Genomic DNA, 16,465 nt, shown 5'->3' with positions numbered 1-16,465 from the left:
ACCATATAATATGCCAGGTGGGAAATGTCCCCATTACAGAGCAGCACCTGACACTTAATCCGGAAGTGAACTGCTAAAGCAAAGGTCTTATAACAAGATGGCAGTGCTCTGTCACTGTTGCTATGGAAAGGACAAAGCATACAGTGGAAATGTTTTCTAATGTTCACGTAGCTTTATTGTAAACATAACATACCCATGCATTGTACACACAGGATAAATAACCTTACATATATAGCTATTTACACAGTGTCTGCTACTAAGCGAATGTAGCTGCTGCTATAGCAATGCCTGCTCATTGAACAGCAGTAGCCCTTGGCTTGCAGCCTGATGCTCATTATGTGACTGCAAAGCCAGGTGTGCCAGGAGAATACCCTGCCCTAGTCACTGGCACTGTTGGTGTTAAAGTGTCACCCGGGGTGGACTGTTAGTGTCTTGCTACCATGGCAACTGCATGTCCCATAGTGCTTTGTACCTCACATGCTGCCAACCCTCACACTGGCTACACATCTGTGACTGACGTCACCCACTTCTGTGCTATTCAGCGCTGCGCTACTTAGTTTCACAGTGCCACAGACTGTAAACAAAGTTTGTCAGGCAGTCAGTAAGGCACATGGACAGAATGGACCCAAAAAGACTCTTTTTAAAAAAAAAAAAAAGACAGCAAACAGAAATACCGGACTGTCCGGTCAAATACCGGACACCTGGAAAACTGAGACAGAATGAACAATCGGGTGGGACACTGGGACAGCACCTCCAAACAGGGACAATCCCAATAAAACTGGGACTTCTGGTAAGCCTAATTTCTGAATGGCACATTGTAAAATTAAAAATCCTTGTATGCCAAATAGGGCTGCATCTATCATTTGGGTTAACAGGAATGTGCCCATCTGTCAGCCATGTTACCTACATTATGTCCATAGTAACATAATGACCAAGACAACATTTCCAGCAGGGACCTTGCAACTGCAGCATTCCCTGAGATAGATTACTTACTAGTGAATTTTGAAATGCAAAATTATAATAACGGGTGACTGGCTGTCAATACAATGTGCAGTGATTTGGAATTTTTACCATATACTTTATTTCCAACATCGCCAGAACAATATTGTACACGTATCAGATAAGCTTATATATTTTCATTTCAGTTTTCATCTAAATATTCAGCAGCTCTCTCTCACGAACACAGGATGAGTACATCAAACAATTATGTACCTTTCTCCAAGTTTTATTTAAAATAATATTTATTCTTAATACACGTTATATTTCCCTAATAATGACCTGTATAGCAGCGTATTCAACTGGGCATATTGTTTTGATTATTTGCTTTTAGTCGTGGCAAAAGTTATTAGGTCTGTGTTTTCAAACATCCAATCACCATCTATTCCCTTAAATGCACTTGCACTGACTGTTCCCTAATCCCTTCCCTTAGCAAGCAAACAGGCCCGCCCAGCCTCTCCAGCCAGAGCGGTGACTTTACACTTTGTGACGCTGTGTTGTTTCCTTTGCTGGTCTATCACGTGTCTTCTACAACTCGTCTGCTGTATCTATGTGTTACATATGTATAGAGTCCTTTCAAGATCTATGTCTGATGACGTTACGAGTAGTCGTCTAATGATGACGTCCCACGAAATCCAATTTGCTATCAGGGAAGCAAGCAATAGAAGTCGTGCTGTTACTAATATCTTTAAACGCTTTGTTTTTTAAAAACATTTTTTTATAAACTGGTATTGTAAGAAGTGCAATATGGCTGAATTAGAGATTGGAGAACATTGTGGATTCGAGCACTGTGGTCAGTTAGGTAATGTGAGATGTAAAAATACACTGTGATTCGTTTTCCGATTCTCATTGGAATCTGTTTTATGCATTAGCCCCTTAAGAACTGGGAACATTTGCGCGTTAAAGACTAATTGGTTTTACAATTATGCCACTCTTGTTACATCCACAACATATATCTTTTTTTTTATAGGTATTACAAGCATTATATATATATTTGTCGGTGCAAAACAGTGAATTGCACCAATACTTTATTTTCTGTCAGATTTGAAAAATAAATAAACTTATAATATATATATATATATATATATATATATATATCAGAGGGCCACACTCACTGGATTAGAAAAATAATTCACCCTTCTCGCCGAAACGTCACCTAAATAAAAGTATGTATTAATTTTCTAATCCAGTGAGTGCGGTCATCTGTTGTATTTATGTATTATCTGCACCCTGGTGGATGTCCCATATGTCAGTGAGAGTGTGCATCCTATATGTATAATATATATATATATATATATATATATATATATATATATATATATATATATATATATATATATATATATATATATATATTATATATACACACATATGCTTCTTATCTTTGGCACCCAAGATATATAGTTGTATGCAGGCAACAGAGTAATTTCATTTTGCACTTATGTATATATATATATATATATATATATATATATATATATATATATATATATATATATATATATATCACTTCCATTATCAGAATGAGCACACGTGTACACTTTCAGAATCACCAGCTCCTACTGAGCATGTGCAAGAATTCACAGTATATATATATGTGCAATTTGTGATTGGCTGATAGCTGTCACATGGTACAGGGGGAGAAAATTAATCTAACTGAAATTTTTCAGAAAAATATTACTCATTATAAATGTTACTTCCATTACAAAAAATAACTTTATGAATGTATAAATGTAAACATTTAAAAAAAAAATGCACAAATCCCTGATCTGTTCTCTACTCATCTTTTTTGTTTGTTGAGTATTATCGAAAAATATAGCTCACCAAAATAAGTTTTGTTTTTTAATGTGCGAATTAGAAGATTAGGGAAGTAACGTTTGTATCTCTAATGAACGAACAAAAATTAAACATTTATTTATTTTGTTGTTGAATCTGTGTTTTTTTCCAGTTAAAGTGATATGATAAAGTTAGTGCCTTAAAGTGATGGTAAATCCAAGTGTTTAACAAACGCTAGGATTTACCATCACTAAAAATCAAGTGGACTTTAAAGGGACAGTCAACACCCGAAACAACTTTATCCCATACCTTCGATCCGCCAAAGCCAATGCGCCTTCACCGCATCCCATTTTCAACACCTTTAACGTTATACGAGTAATCGTCCAAATCACATAAGTTTTTCTAATCGAGATGTGGCAGCCAAGCTCCTCCCCTCTTCCTTTGTCACCTTCTTTACTAAATTCCATGCTCGTTCATGTATGAACCGTTGACGCATGCACATTTTAAGTTTTGTCAGTTTTCAAGCCGAAATCGGAAGTGCAAGCATGAATGTGTGTTAAGAATCCAGCCGAGGATTCGATTCTGATTGGCTGATTCATTTAAACTGAAACTTACTACTTAATGGTGGGGAGGAGTTTGGCTGCCATATCTCCATTGGAAAAATGTATGTGCTTTGGACGATCACTCGTATAACGCTAGAGGTGTTGAAAATGGGATGCAGTGCAGGCGCATCGTCTTTGGCGGATCGAAGGTATAGGATAAAGTTGTTTCTGGTGTTGACTGTCCCTTTCAGTAATCAAACATGTAAAAAAGGGTGCTAAACTCACCCTTTCTGTGCCGTTGCACAGCGCTAAACTCAGTGGTTTCGGCCTCCCACGGCACATTGATCTTCTACCAATGAGGTGCCGCTTGCACATCTAAACCAATAGCCGTGGGTGCATACAGAAACCTGTCAGTTGACACGCATGGCTATTGGTTCAGAGGTGCAAGCGTCATTTAATTGAAGGAGATCGATGAGCCGCTGAGTTTAGCGCTGTGCAACGGCACAGAAAGGGTGAGTTTAGCACCCTTTTTTATATGTTTGATCACTGAAACTCCACTTGATTTTAAGTGATGGTAAATACTAGCGTTTGTTATACGCTTGGATTTACCATCACTTCAAAGATACTTAAAGGGACATTATACACTCATTTTTTCTTTGCATAAATGTTTTGTAGATGATCTATTTATATAGCCCATAAAGTTTTTTAAAAAAATTAATGTATAGTTTTGCTTATTTTTAAATAACATTGCTCTGATTTTCAGACTCCTAACCAAGCCCCAAAGTTTTATGTGAATACGCTCGACTACCTACTCCAGCTTGCTCCTGTTTGTGTAAAGGGTCTTTTCATATGCAAAAGAAGGGGGAGGGGGGAGTGTCTTATTTGCCACTTGCAGTGGGCTTTCCAGCTACCTTTTCAACAGAGCCAAACTGACAGCTTCTAAGTAGGTTTTTAAATGGTTTTATACTGGATTTTTATATCAGTATCTGTGCATATTATTCTTTATAGTAGTGTCTATTACATGCAGTTATATGAAAATGAGTGTATACTGTCCCTTTAATACATATGCTAAATTACTTGAAAGCGATGCAGCATAACTAGATAAAGCTGACAAGAAAATATCACCTGAACATCTCTATGTAAAAAAGGAAGATATTTTTCTTCAAAATGTCTTCATCTTACAAGAGTAAGTGTTCTGGTAACAGATCTACTAAAAGGGACAGTCTAGACCAAAATAAACTTTCATGATTTAGATAGAGAATGTTATTTTAAACAATTTTCAAAGTTTACTTTTATCACCAATTTTGTTCTCTTGGTATTCTTAGTTGAAAACTAAACCTAGGAGGTTCATATGTTAATTTCTAAGCTCTTAAAGGCCGCCTCTTCTCTCAGGGCATTTTGACAGTTTTTCACCACTAGAGGGTGTTAGCTCATGTGTGTCATATAGCTAACACTGTGCTCACGCACGTGGAGTTCCAGGAAGCCAGCACTGATTGGCTAAAATGGATGTCTGTCAAAAGAACTAAAATAAGGGGGCAGTTTACAGAGGCTTAGATACAAGGTAATCACAGAGGTAAAAAGTGTATTTATATAACTGTGTTTGTGATGCAAAACTAGGGAATGGGTAATAAAGAGATTATCTTTTTTAAACAATAACATTTCTGGTGTAGACTGTCCCTTTAAGTTACTGTCCAGCTTCAGGTTAAAAAAATATAAACAAAAGCCAATCAGCAGTGCTGTGGTCAACAAATGCTTTGCTGTGATCTCATGAGATTGCACACTCCCTTGCAAGTCTAGTATCCTGATTGGCTGCTTAAAGGTTATTTATAGTGGGGTGTGAATACTTAGGACATTTTAAGGTAAATATCTTCCTTTTTTACATAGATATGTTCAGGTGATATTTTCTAGTAAATGATACATTTGAAGTATTTGATGATGATTCTTACACATTTACCAACTGATAGTTTTTTAATGTAAAGTTTGAGATTTGTGTTAACAGTATTGATCACAAGATACACAAATTAATTTTCTTTATAGATTTTCTTCCATTTATATGTGATGGCTGCTCAAGAGTGTTTTGGTAAGCATTTATTGTTTTCCATATTTTCTGGATTACATCATAGTCAGTTTTCTTATTTAAAAAAATGTTATGAGACTCTGTCACTAAAAATTGCAAGTTGGACTGGGATTTAGAATCATTACATTTGTGTTATATTTTATTATACACATTTTGAAATATGTTACAGTTAGGGCTGCAACTAACGATTATTTTCATAATCGATTAATCGGCCGATTATTTTTTCAATTAATCGGATAAAAAATAAATACTTTTTTCCTATAGTTAAAATAAAATCCACATACTGAGTGTTATAAATATAAACTTCAGACTAAAACTTTACAACTTTACATTAACAGAACTGTTGGTCCAATTTTTTAAGCAGCAGAACAAATTTTTATAATTAAGCAAAACAAATCCACAAACTGTTTGAAAAGAGAGAGAGAACTAGTAAGAGGTGGACTACCACTGTTTATAACATTCTGTTATTCACTCTTTCAGAAACTTTGCATTGAATTGCAAAAATGTTATATTTCCACATGCTCCTGGCTGAGGCTGGCATACTTTTTTGCAAGCTATTTTGCCTGAAGCAGAGGAGAGGTGCTCAGATGGTGTTGAGGTGCCTGCGATGCATAAGTAGGGTTTTGCCAATTTCACCAAGGTGGGCTATTTATCTTTGCTAGCTCTCCACCAATGCAAGGGGTCTCTTAACAAAGTAAGCCTGGACTTCATTCTGACATAAACATACCTTAAATATCTATATGCAATGGTAAACAACCAGCTATAATGTTAGGGGAAAAATATCTAGTCCACTCTTAAAATAACAGATATATACTTACAGAGGTTGAATTTGGTACATATCCCAATTAATAAAAATTGGCTCTTAAGACCGCTGCTCCATAACTGGTCCACTGCCTCTGAGGCTGCGGTCTGCAATACGCCCGATCCTATACGATCGGGCTGATTGACACCACCCTGAAAGCAGCTGATTGGACGCGAATCTGCAAGGGGCGGCATTGCACAAGCAGTTCTGGTGAGCTGCTTGTGCAATGTTAAATGCTGACACCGTATGCTGTCGGCATTCAGCGTTGTCTGTCGGACATGAAATGCTACAGCGTATCATGTCAGACAGGCATTGATAAATTGGCACCAATATATCAGTAACAGGACACAGCCTTACACATTTATCTATAGAGTATATATAATCAGCAATAGCAAGCGATCCGCTAAAAATTGTGCAAACAGGTAATAGTGGCATCAATTCATATAACAAATGCCATCAATCTAGGGCTTGGTGTAAATAATAAGCTCGGCACTATATCATAGAAAGCATAGTTCCAAATCACCTGATTTAATATAAACAATCCAAATAATGATTCCTATTATTTATGGGTTGCAGATAAGACTGGAGTAGTTGTAAACTTAAAAAAGAAACATACTGTCCTGAAAAAGTGAAAAGTAAAATGTCTGTAGATGTCCTTTAGGCTAAGGGCATAACCATAAAACACAATACCATGTGCAGGAGCTCATTGGAGTAAAGCAGCTGGTGCTGTGCACAGACAAACTAATTGCAAACCAACTAATCGATTATGAGATTTGTTGACAACTATTTTCATAATCTATTATTATCGATTATGCCGATTAGTTGTTGCAGCTCTAGTTACAGTGTATATTAATATACTTTTTTATGTCTGTATTATATGATGACATTGGCAATTTGTTTTTTCTTTCATACATACAACTCAGGATAACAGGAATAGCTAGTTAAAAACGTGTTTGCTGTGGCCATTCATTTCAATAGTTTTATATTTCTTTGATATGTACAGTTTGTCACTAATAAAATATTTGTGTTTTCTGTTTCTTTAAAGCCTTCAACATAGGAGCAGAGATGCACATGGTTGTCCTCTGGTATGTTATTTACATTGTGGGTACATTTTGAGACATGAAAGCAATTAGCTTATTTACTATATTTAATAAATAACATACATATAAATAAAGTGCATCAATATGTATATCTGATGTTCTTTTTTTATATACTTCTTCATGTAAGATTGGCCATTATTAGAAACAAAGTTTTATATTTTAGTATGAAAGAAAATAATTATCAGTCTAATTTTAACTGCATTTTAATACTTAACAATTAAAATGTTTGGCAGAAAAAATAGATCTTGTCAGTTTCTCTTGTTATAAAGCATGAAATAATGCATTATTGAGACAGGTGAACAGAAGAATGCCTGGGATATGCATGAGGCTATCCTACATATTAAGGGCCAGTTTAAGAATGGAGCGCTATTTAACGCCCTCGCTCGGGTGTTAACTGCACTAGAAGTAAGCTTTTTGCCTGTATCGGGTTGCGCTTGTACTATAAGCTGTTTTTGCTTGCATGATAATCTGAAGTGTGTAAAAAGGTGAACTTACAATATCACGATAACCTATTCCCTCATAGAAGTCAATGGAACAAAAAAAGTGGAAAAAACCTAACACCCTACTCACGCGTTGACCCGAGGTAGGTATAGATATATACACAGTGTGTGAATATATATATATATATATATATATATATATATATATATATATATATATATATATATATATATATATATATACATACATATACATACATACATACATTTAGCCACCAATAAGCAAGCACTATCCAGGGTGCTGAACTAAAAATGGGCCGGCTCCTTTGCTCATTACCGCACTCCAATACCAGCGCTGCTTAAAACAGCGGTGAGCTGGTCGTACGTGCTCGTGCACGATTTCCCCCATAGGAATCAACGGGGAGAGCCGACTGAGAAAAAGTCTAACACCTGCAATAAAGCAGCGTAAAACTCACTAACGCAGCCCCATTGATTCCTATGGGGAAACATTTTTTATATCTACACCTAACACCCTATCATGAACCCCGAGTCTAAACACCCCTAATCTTACACTTATTAACCCTAATCTGCTGCCCCCGACATCGCTGACACTTGTATTATATTTATTAACCCCTAATCTGCCGCTCCGGACACCGCCTCCACCTACATTTTACTTATGAACCCCTAATCTGTTGCCCCCAACATCGCCGCCACCTACATTACATTTATTAACCCCTAATCTGCCGCCCCAATGTCGCCGCAACCTACCTACACTTATTAACCCCTAATTTGCCACCCCCAACGTTGCCGCCACTATAATAAACATATTAACCCCTAAAACGCCGCACTCCCGCCTCACAAACATTAGTTAAATATTATTAACCCCTAATCTGCCGTCCCTAACATCGCGGCCATCTACCTACATTTATAAACCCCTAATCTACCGCCCCCAACATCGCCGCCACTATACTAAATTTATTAACCCCTAAACCTAAGTCTAACCCTAACACCCCCTAACTTAAATATAATTACAATAAATCTAAATAAAAATTCCTATCATTACCTAAATTATTCCTATTTAAAGCTTTAATACTTACCTATAAAATAAACCCTAAGCTAGCTACAATATAACTAATAGTTACATTGTAGCTAACTTACGGTTTATTTTTATTTTACAGGCAAGTTTGTATTTATTTTAACTAGGTACAATAGTTATTAAATAGTTATTAACTATTTAATAACTACCAAGCTAAAATAAATACAAAAGTACCTGTAAAATAAAACCTAACCTAAGTTACAATAACACCTAACACTACACCATAATTAAATAAATTAACTAAACTAAATACAATTACCTAAATTAAATTAGCTAAAGTACAAAAAAAAACAAACACTAAATTACAGAAAATAATAAACAAATTACAGATATTTAAACTAATTACACCTAATCTAATAGCCCTATCAAAATAAAAAAAGCCCCCCCAAAATAAAAAAAACCCTAGCCTAAACTAAACTACCAATAGCCCTAACCTAACAATAAAACCCACCCAATACAGCCTTAAAAAACCTAACACTAACCCCCTGAAGATCGACTTACAGTTCTGAAGACCGGACATCCATCCTCAAGGAAGTGGCAGAAGTCTTCATCCAACCGGGCCGAAGTCTTCAACGAAGCCGGGAGAAGTCTTCATCCAAGCTGGGCGAAGTGGTCCTCCAGACAGGCAGAAGTGTTCATCCAGATGGCATATTCTATCTTCATCCATCCGATGCGGAGCGGGTCCATCTTCAAGACATCCGACGCGGAGCATCCTCTTCATCCGACGACTACCCGATGAATGAAGGTTCCTTTAAGTGACGTCATCCAAGATGGCGTCCCTTAGATTCCGATTGGCTGATAGAATTCTATCAGCCAATCGGAATCTAAGGGATGCCATCTTGGATGACGTCACTTAAAGGTACCTTCTTTCGTCTTTAGTCGTCGGATGAAGAGGATGCTCCGCGTCGGATGTCTTGAAGATGGACCTGCTCCGCGTCGGATGGATGAAGATAGAAGATGCCGTCTGGATGAAGACTTCTGCCCGTCTGGATGAAGACTTCTGCCCGTCTGGAGGACCACTTCGCCCGGCTTCGTTGAGGACTTTGACCCGGTTGGATGAAGACTTCTGCCACTTCCTTGAGGATGGATGTCCGGTCTTCAGAGCCTGTAAGTCGATCTTCAGGGGGTTAGTGTTAGGTTTATTTAAGGGTGTATTGGTGGGTTTTATTTTTAGGTTAGGGTTTGGGCCTGCAAAAAATCTAACTGCCCTTTTAAGGGCAATGCCCATCCAAATGCCCTTTTCAGGGCAATGGGGAGCTTAGGTTTTTTTAGATAGTATTTTATTTGGGGGTTGTTTGTGTGGGTGGTGGGTTTTACTGTTGGGGGGGTTGTTTGTATTTTTTTTTACAGGTGATTTACTTTGGGGCAATGCCCCGCAAAAGGCCCTTTTAAGGGCTATTGGTAGTTTAGTTTAGGCTAGGGATTTTTTTTATTTTGGGGGTCTTTTTTATTTTGATAGGGCTTTTAGATTAGGTGTAATTAGTTTAAATATCTGTAATTTGTTTATTATTTTCTGTAATTTAGTGTTGTTTTTTTTTGTACTTTTGCTAATTTAATTTAGGTAATTGTATTTAATTTAGTTAATTTATTTAATTATAGTATGGTGTAGTGTTAGGTGTTATTGTAACTTAGGTTAGGTTTTATTTTACAGGTACTTTTGTATTTATTTTAGCTAGGTAGTTATTAAATAGTTAATAGCTATTTAATAACTATTGTACCTAGTTAAAATAAATACAAACTTGCCTGTAAAATAAAAATAAACCCTAAGCTAGCTACAATGTAACTATTAGTTATATTGTAGCTAGCTTAGGGTTTATTTTATAGGTAAGTATTTATCTTTAAATAGGAATAATTTAGGTAATGATAGGAATTTTTATTTAGATTTATTGTAATTATATTTAAGTTAGGGGGTGTTAGGGTTAGACTTAGGTTTAGGGGTTAATAAATTTAGTATAGTGGTGGCGACGTTGGGGGCGGCAGATTAGGGGTTAATAAGTGTAGGTAGGTGGCGGCGATGTTAGGGACGGCAGATTAGGGGTTAATAATATTTAACTAATGTTTGCAAGGCGGGAGTGCAGCTGTTTAGGGGTTAATATGTTTATTATAGTGGCGGCGACATTGAGGGCGGCAGATTAGGGGTTAATAAATATGTAGGTGGCGGCGATGTTGGGGGCAGCAGATTAGGGGTTCATAAATATAATGTAGGTGGCGGTGGTGTCCGGAGCGGCAGATTAGGGGTTAAAAATTGAATTTTAGTGTTTGTGATGTGGGAGGGCCTCGGTTTAGGGGTTAACAGGTAGTTTATGGGTGTTAGTGTACTTTTTAGCACTTTAGTTATGAGTTTTATGTTACGGCGTTGTACCATAAAACTCTTAACTACTAACTTTTAAATGCGTTAGGACTCTTGACAGGGTAGGGTGTACCGCTCACTTTTTGGCCTCCCAGGACAGACTCGTAATACCGGCGCTATGGAAGTCCCATAGAAAAAAGACTTTACGAAGTTTACGTAAGTCGTTTTGCGGTAAGGCCAAAGAAGTGTGCGGTACACCTATACCTGCAAGACTCGTAATAGCAGCGGGCGTAAAAAAGCAGCGTTAGGACCTCTTAACGCTGCTTTTTTACCTTAACAGACAACTCGTAATCTAGCCGTTTATAAAGTTGCTTAAAATTGCATGCTCTCTCTGAATCATGAACGAAAAATGTTTTGGGTTTTGTGTCCCTTTAAGAAGATTAACACATTTAAAATCATATTTATGCAATATTCATTTTTAATAAAGGTTTTAACTATGTAAATATTTGTCATTCCAATTTTCTGCACATAGCAGAATGTTTTTTTTATGTATTTATAAATAGATATTATTATATATATCTGTATATACATATATTTATATATATATATATATATATATATATATATATATATATATATATATATATATATATATATATATATATATATATAAATATATTGTACCAAAAAACATCAGATATATGTAGAAATATTTTTTTATGCATCAATAGAACATACTCTTGTTTGTGAAGAACATTGTAATGTGAAATATTCATATTTTCATGTCGGGTTAGCGCACATGAGAATATGTGATCGGTATTGCGCTTTTTCCACTTTTTTGCTACTTTGACTTCTATGAGAGAATACCTGAACGCGTATGTGATATTCTAAATTCGGGTTTTTGCGCTTATCGGGTTAGCGTGTGAGCGAAATAGTTTACTTTTAACTTATAACACAAGATAAACCCAGTGAGCACAATAAGCTCGTGTTGCAGTCATATACCGCTCCCCAACTCAATTTTTAGATCACTTTGCTGCCTGGCTTCCTTATTTCCTTTCCTCAGACACCCCTGCCCTCATTCTTGGCGACTTCAACATCCCCCTTAACAATCCCACTGCCTCATCTGCTAAACAACTTCTGCAACTCACTTCCTCTTTCGGTCTGTCACAATGGATTGATTCTCCCACTCACAAAGACGGTCACTCCCTTGACCTGATCTTTAGCTATCGATGCACTCTCTCAAACTTCTCAAACTCCCCTTTTCCTCTTTCTGACCACCATCTCCTTACCTGCAACATATCATCCCTTCCTACAACTCTCCCACCTTCTACTCCTCACACCAAACTTCACAGAAGCATTAGGTCTTTAGATCAGCAACAACTTGCTAATTCCCTTCAACCGCTCCTCTCATCCTTCTCCTCCTTTTCCTGCCCTGAACAATCTATCTGCCACTATAATTCCACCCTTATATCCGTCCTTGACAATCTCGCCCCTCTTACCACTGCTAGGAAATCACACACTCATCCCCAGCCCTGGCATACTCCTCTGACACGGTACCTACGCAGATGTTCCCGTACTGCTGAACGGCATTGGAGAAAATCACGGAGTTCAGCTGATTTTCTTCATTACAAATTCATCTTGAACTCCTACTACTCTGCCCTTAATCTCCACAAGCAACACTACTTCTCTACTCTTATCTCTAATCTTTCTTCAAACCCAAAACGTCTGTTCTCCACTTTCAATACTCTCCTCCGCCCTCCCCCACTTCCAAATACAACTTCTCTGTCAGCTCAAGACTTTGCCAGTCACTTCATTAACAAAATTGATTCCATCAGACATGAAATCAGCTCTCAACACAATTCCATTCTCTCCCCCCCTCAAATACTCTCACTCAACCACAACCCTCATAACCTGAAACTTAGTTCATTCTCCCCTGTTACTGAGGAAGAAGTTTCAGCACTTATACTGCACTCTCACCTCACTACCTGTCCCCTTGACCCTATCCCCTCACAGCTGCTCCCCTCTCTCTCTGCTACCCTTACCCCTATACTAACACACATTTTCAACCTCTCCCTCAGCACTGGTACATTTCCCTCATCATTGAAACATGCACTGGTCACACCTATCCTCAAAAAACCTTCCCTTGATCCTACCTCCCCATCCAACTACCACCCAATTTCCCTCCTCCCTCTTGCTTCAAAGCTTCTCGAAAAACTAGTATATGCACGCCTATCCCATTTCCTTACGTTAAACTCCCTTCTTGACCCGCTGCAATCTGGATTTCGTCCCTATCACTCCACAGAGACAGCTATTGTTAAGGTCACCAACGACCTACTTACAGCTAAATCAAAAGGCCACTTCTCTCTGCTTATCCTCCTTGATCTGTCCGCAGCCTTTGACACTGTCGACCACCCTCTTTTGCTCCAAACCCTCCAATCCTTCGGCATCTGTGACACAGCCCTTTCATGGCTCTCTTCCTACCTGTCAAACCGTACTTTCAGTCTAGCTTTCTCTGGGGCCTCCTTTGCCCCGTCACCCCTTTCTGTCGGAGTACCGCAAGGCTCTGTCCTCGGTCCCCTTCTCTTCTCAATCTATACGTCATCACTAGGTTCCCTTATTAAGTCCCACGGTTTCCAATATCATTTGTATGCTGATGACACCCAAATCTACTTCTCTGCACCAGAACTATCTCCTTCCTTGCTAACCCGTGTCACTAACTGTCTTTCTCACATCTCTTCCTGGATGTCCTCTCACTACCTCAAGCTAAATCTCTCCAAAACTGAGCTCCTCATTTTCCCCCCTTCTTCCAAAATCTCCACCCCCAATATCTCTATAACTGTCGACAACTCCATCATTACCCCTACCCCGCATGCCCGATGTCTCGGGGTCACACTTGACTCAGATCTTTCCTTCACTCCTCACATTCAGTCCTTGGCTACAGCCTGCCGCTTCCACCTTAAAAACATCTCTAAAATTAGACACTTCCTTACACAAGACACAACTAAGATTTTAATCCACTCTCTCATTCTTTCCCGCCTTGATTACTGCAACTCTGTCCTCTCTGGTCTCCCCACCTGCCGCCTAGCTCCTTTACAATCCATAATAAATGCCTCTGCCAGACTCATCTTCCTTACACGTCGCTCTTCATCTGCTGCACCTCTCTGCCAATCCCTTCACTGGCTTCCTCTTGCCTCTAGGATCAAACACAAAACTCTCACTCTTACATACAAAGCCCTCAACTGCACTGCTCCCCCCTACATCTCAGACCTTGTCTCCAGATACTCTCCCTCCCGGCCCCTTCGCTCTGCTCATGACCTCCTACTCTCCTCCTCTCTTGTCACCTCATCACACTCCCGTTTACAGGACTTCTCCAGACTGGCTCCCATCTTATGGAACTCTCTGCCTCGCTCCACAAGACTCTCCTCTAGTTTTAAAAGCTTCAAGTGCTCCCTAAAGACTCTACTGTTCAGGGACGCATACAACCTACGCTAACCTTTCCTAATACCAGTTCCTCTCCTCCCCTGCAATCCCCTGAACCCTCTTAGCATGTAAGCCTAAAAGTCCAGCTGTTTGTAGTTCACCTTCTTAAGAGCTGACTACAACAGTGCAACTCTTGGCAGGGCCCTCTACCCTATAATTGTTTTGTTTTACTCCCCCTTTGTTTATAGCGCTGCGGAATCTGTTGGCGCTCTACAAATAACCAATAATAATAAGCTAACTTCTAGCGAGTTAACTCTTGAACAGGAGCGTTAATTAGCAATCCACTTGTAATCTGGCCCTTAATGTGCAAAATAAGCAAGAAATTTGTACTTAAAAGTAGAAAATACAAAGCGTAATGGTTGTTTTTTGTAAAATGGGCTGAACGTGGGCGTTCCATGGGCGTATATGAAGTTTTTTTTTCTCAAATCCCAGTGTAATTCTGTAACAATTTTACTCTACAGTTCTCACTGTTTTTTTTCCGCCAGTTAAAAAGTGAAGAGTTTTCACCAAAATACTCAAAATACTAATTATTCTGAAAGGAAAACATATGCTTATGAAAATTACAGTGGAGTTTAGGTACAGTGCACTGAAAACAGCATCATTTGATTTGTATTAAGCATAATATTCAAGTTTTAAACATGCCGGTTTTCCCTTCTGTTACGAACATTTACCTCTCAGAGAGCTCTCATTATTTCTATGTGAGACATCTCGCCACTCGCAGGGACAGTCCCTTTTTTTATAGAATTCCATGAGGACTCCCTTGCGAGTGTTGGAGTGGAAAACCACGTTTCGAACTGCAATTTTTTTTAGAATCGAGGCCTAAATCGACTGAACTTAATAGTTAGAAGGGATTGTCCACATACTTTTAGCAATATAGTGTATCACAAGATATGGGATGTCTTCTCCTGGATGTCGACTAGAGGTCTCTCTACTTCATATATTTCTTTCTGTCACTTGTTAGAGTATATAGTGTGTGTGTATATATGTGTGTTTATGTATGTGTATATATATACAGTATATATATATATATATATATATATATATATATATATATATATACACACACACACACCGCATACAACAGAAGTAACAGAAGTGAGTACACCCCTGTGCAATATCACTTATATGTCAAATGATTTTAAAATTGTATCACCTTACAGTAATTGCATTACGTCTAAGTAGAGTATTTGCTCTTCTGTAAAATTAAAAACTAACAGTATAGATTTACTATATTAAAAATACCGGCCCCACAGTAGAAACCCAATGCAAAAAAAGTCAGCACACCTTTAATTACTGAGATTCCATTCTTTTATGTTTTCAATACTTTGTATGTCCACCTTTATTTTTGATGGCAGACTCAATCCTCATAGGCATGGAGGATACCAGTGTTGCACAGATTTCTTGGGAGATGTTCTGCCATTCTTTCTTAGACATTATTTTTCAGCTGATTTTTGCTAGAGGGGTTGTGTTGCTCTACCTTTCTGTTTAAAATACCCCAAAGGTGTTCTATTGGATTCAAGTCAGGTAACATACTTGACCAGGTCATCGTTTTCACTTTCTGTTCTTTAGAAACTCATAATTTTGACAGTGTGCATTGGACTGTTATCATGCTGGAATATTCCTCTGACAAACTTCTGGAGACTGGGAGTTATCTTGTCAGACAGTATTTTGGTATAGCCACAGCCACAGGCATTCATGGTGCCATCTATAAATGTCATCTCCCCAACACCTTTTGCACTTATAGAGCCCCATATCATCACACCCTCACCTCCGTGCTTCACTGTTGGGACAAGGCATTCACTGTAATAATTTTGGCCACGTACACATGATACATGCTGGTCCCCATCTGAGCCGAACAAAGTTATC

At 38.1% G+C, this 16,465-nt stretch overlaps 1 protein-coding gene across 1 annotated transcript in view; it reads left to right on the top strand.

Moving 5' to 3' along the window:
• The first annotated feature begins 1,585 nt into the window (after positions 1-1,585).
• ZFAND1 (zinc finger AN1-type containing 1) overlaps positions 1,586-16,465 on the top strand; it is a 26,236-nt gene continuing 11,356 nt past the window's right edge. Inside the window, exons 1-3 of the mRNA XM_053713169.1 lie at positions 1,586-1,798; positions 5,352-5,394; positions 7,239-7,278. Coding sequence (XP_053569144.1) covers positions 1,744-1,798; positions 5,352-5,394; positions 7,239-7,278 — 138 coding nt within the window. The 5' untranslated portion in view covers positions 1,586-1,743. The remainder of the gene's footprint in view (positions 1,799-5,351; positions 5,395-7,238; positions 7,279-16,465) is intronic.

This window comes from Bombina bombina, chromosome 5 (assembly GCF_027579735.1).
Source record: "Bombina bombina isolate aBomBom1 chromosome 5, aBomBom1.pri, whole genome shotgun sequence".
Lineage (NCBI taxonomy): Eukaryota > Metazoa > Chordata > Amphibia > Anura > Bombinatoridae > Bombina > Bombina bombina.
This window is presented reverse-complemented; position numbering and strand designations above follow the sequence as displayed.